The 2,500-nt window shown below is 37.3% G+C and overlaps 1 protein-coding gene across 2 annotated transcripts in view; it reads right to left on the bottom strand.

Annotated features, from left to right (window-relative positions):
• LOC138004362 (tumor protein D54-like) overlaps positions 1-2,500 on the bottom strand; it is an 11,568-nt gene that overhangs the window by 3,961 nt on the left and 5,107 nt on the right. The window contains exons 5-6 of one of the 2 annotated variants that reach the window (XM_068850858.1): positions 1,451-1,511; positions 1-120 (exon numbers count right to left, since the gene is read on the bottom strand). The exon at positions 1-120 is cut by the window's left edge and continues 1,463 nt beyond it. In XM_068850858.1, coding sequence (XP_068706959.1) covers positions 43-120; positions 1,451-1,511 — 139 coding nt within the window. In that variant the 3' untranslated portion in view covers positions 1-42. The remainder of the gene's footprint in view (positions 121-1,450; positions 1,512-2,500) is intronic. The other variant, XM_068850857.1, reaches the window with a different exon arrangement.

Below are 2,500 nucleotides of genomic sequence, written 5' to 3'. Positions count from 1 at the left end.
GTATTAAAGGTAAGCTAAGTGAAAAATTGCTATAAAATGTCCTCATGATAAACTGGTGTCATTATCAGGTGAAGATGGTGTTGTTGGCTTGCTCTTGTTTGAGATTCTAAGCATCTTAAACTAAATTGAGAGAGAAATATTAGAATTATTTGTTAGATGATGAATAAAGATTTAAAATGCTAATTGATAATAATATTAATTAATACAGTAATTCAACACACCAAGAGCATCCTTTTTTCCAGGCAGAATTGACTAAGGCATGACACAGGGTTTGTGGTTCAAATTTGTTTTAGTTGCCAACAGATAGCTCTGCGCTCTTTAAAACAGAACATTAGCCAACAACCGAAAATTTAGCTTTCAGATTTTACGCATAAAGTCTGAATCAATAGTAATTACAATTACCACAGTATATTTCACTAAAAGAGTATCTGCACCAATGTTCCTAAATGTTAGTATGGTCTACTGACTATTTCACTGAAAAGTAACCAGATTCTATTTGTTGATTATCCGTTTACTCTTCAGTACCACATATTTGATTAATTTTGCAAAACTTGTAATAAAAGAAATTAGCAGTTTTTCAACTCGAAAGGAAGATTTTCCCTTGAACTTGCCTTGACACAACCAAATTTCCATGGATGGGATATTTAACAATTATTCCATGAGCGCGCGTCGGATATGAGATGGTAAATAGCCAACGAGGCGCGTAGCGCCGAGTTGGCTATAACCACTCTCGTATCCAACAAGCGTGAATGGAATAATTGTTCTATTAAATTCCTTAATTAAACTCCAAAAGTTTAGAAGTACAAAATACGAGCGAAAAAAGTGAGAAAATCCTAGCGAAATAAAAAAGTTGATGAAGATGCCATGTTGTGTAATACCTCGTGGTCAGACAGACGCAGGCTCATCACAAAAACATTTCTTACCTTTTCGCGTATCTCTAAGCTTCGAAAGAGATCCAAACTTTCCACAAAAACGTTTTCCTTTTGATTTATACCGAAAGAAATTTCGCTTTCTGGCGCAAACGTTTTTAGTTTAGCAACGCTAAGCGCAATCATTTACCATATAAGGTCAAACTAAGGTATATGAGCTGATAACCGAGATTGAGTGAACCAATCAGAGCACGAGAATTGCATTATCCGAGGTTGAGAATTTAATAATAACTATTATTGTATGAAGGTTTGAAAAAACCACTTTTTCAAGAATTGGCAAAGTACATGTATACAGGATCTAAGGGCCAATTTACACGGTGCGATTTTGTTGCATGCGACAAGCTCACGACAGGCCTAAGACATGACTTACGATTGTCGTAGCATTTTAAAACATGCTACGACATTTTTCCTGATGTACACAACAATTATTGTGAACAATGTCGTGGGCCTGTCGTAAGCAGTTGTCGCATGCGATAAAAATCGTACCATGTAAATCTGCCCTAAGCAAGAAAAATGCTGACCTTTAAACTTGAAGAGGCTGAGACAACCCTACTTCCCAATGACTGAAACATTGACGACCCCCTGAAAAAGAAAAGACAACATTCTTAAGAATGTAAATAACAATAATAATAATAATAATAATAATAATAACAATATTATTATTATTATTAGAGGACTATTTGTCCTTGTGCTCTTTATTGTTGATCAAAGGCTCTGCCACAGTACAGTACTTAAACAGAGGAAAGAAAAACGTTTTAAATTGTAAGTTCCTAAAGTCATGACCCATGTACATTATTTTGAGAAGCTGTTGCTTTGATGTCAATATATTACATAATTCATCAAAATAATTATTTCAAATATTTTTTTCCTCCCAATACAGGGCTCGACATTAACGGCTGCCCGCTTTCCCGGGGCAACTAAAAATTTCATCGGGGCAACTAAGTTTCAGTTGCCCGATCGGGTGATCGGGCGATCGGGCCGCAGCCCGAACTTCTGGACTAGTCAATCTTGTTTTCTCTCGTCAAACTGGTTTTTCCAGTGCGAGCGTCCATTTAGTGACAAAACCGATGGTTATAATTGAGCCCGCTGGCATGAAAAACCAAGATGGCGGCGAGATCTGGCATATTAGGCTTGGGTTCGAGACTGTATCCTGGCAACATGCAGCGCATATTCAAAAAAGATCTTACTCGATTCATGCAGAGCCTTTCTCGAGAACGCCAAAATCGAGCAAGCAAAAGAAAGGCTCTGCTAGCAGGGTGATCTGGTGTCAGACTTTGAGAAACACTCATAAAATACAGTACTGAGGTCCAACCAGTTTTGACCTACAACAGACGATTTATTTGTTCAAGCGTGAAACATGCCAGTTTGTCTAGACGTGTCTAGACAATTCATTACAGCACATGATTCTGCACGTGCATGAAAAAAAAACGAATAACTTAACCAACGTGAAGATTTCAATCGCGAACGAAGAAAATTACTACGAGTTCAAACCTACTTCGATTTGGCTTTACAAGAAGCAAATGTTCAGATGGTGAACCAAGCAATAAACGGAAAAAAGATGGAGAAGGAAG

Source organism: Montipora foliosa, chromosome 5 (genome assembly GCF_036669935.1).
Source record: "Montipora foliosa isolate CH-2021 chromosome 5, ASM3666993v2, whole genome shotgun sequence".
Taxonomy (NCBI): Eukaryota; Metazoa; Cnidaria; class Anthozoa; order Scleractinia; family Acroporidae; genus Montipora; species Montipora foliosa.
The sequence above is the reverse complement of the archived record's forward strand: the minus strand, read 5'-3'. Positions and strand labels throughout refer to the sequence as shown.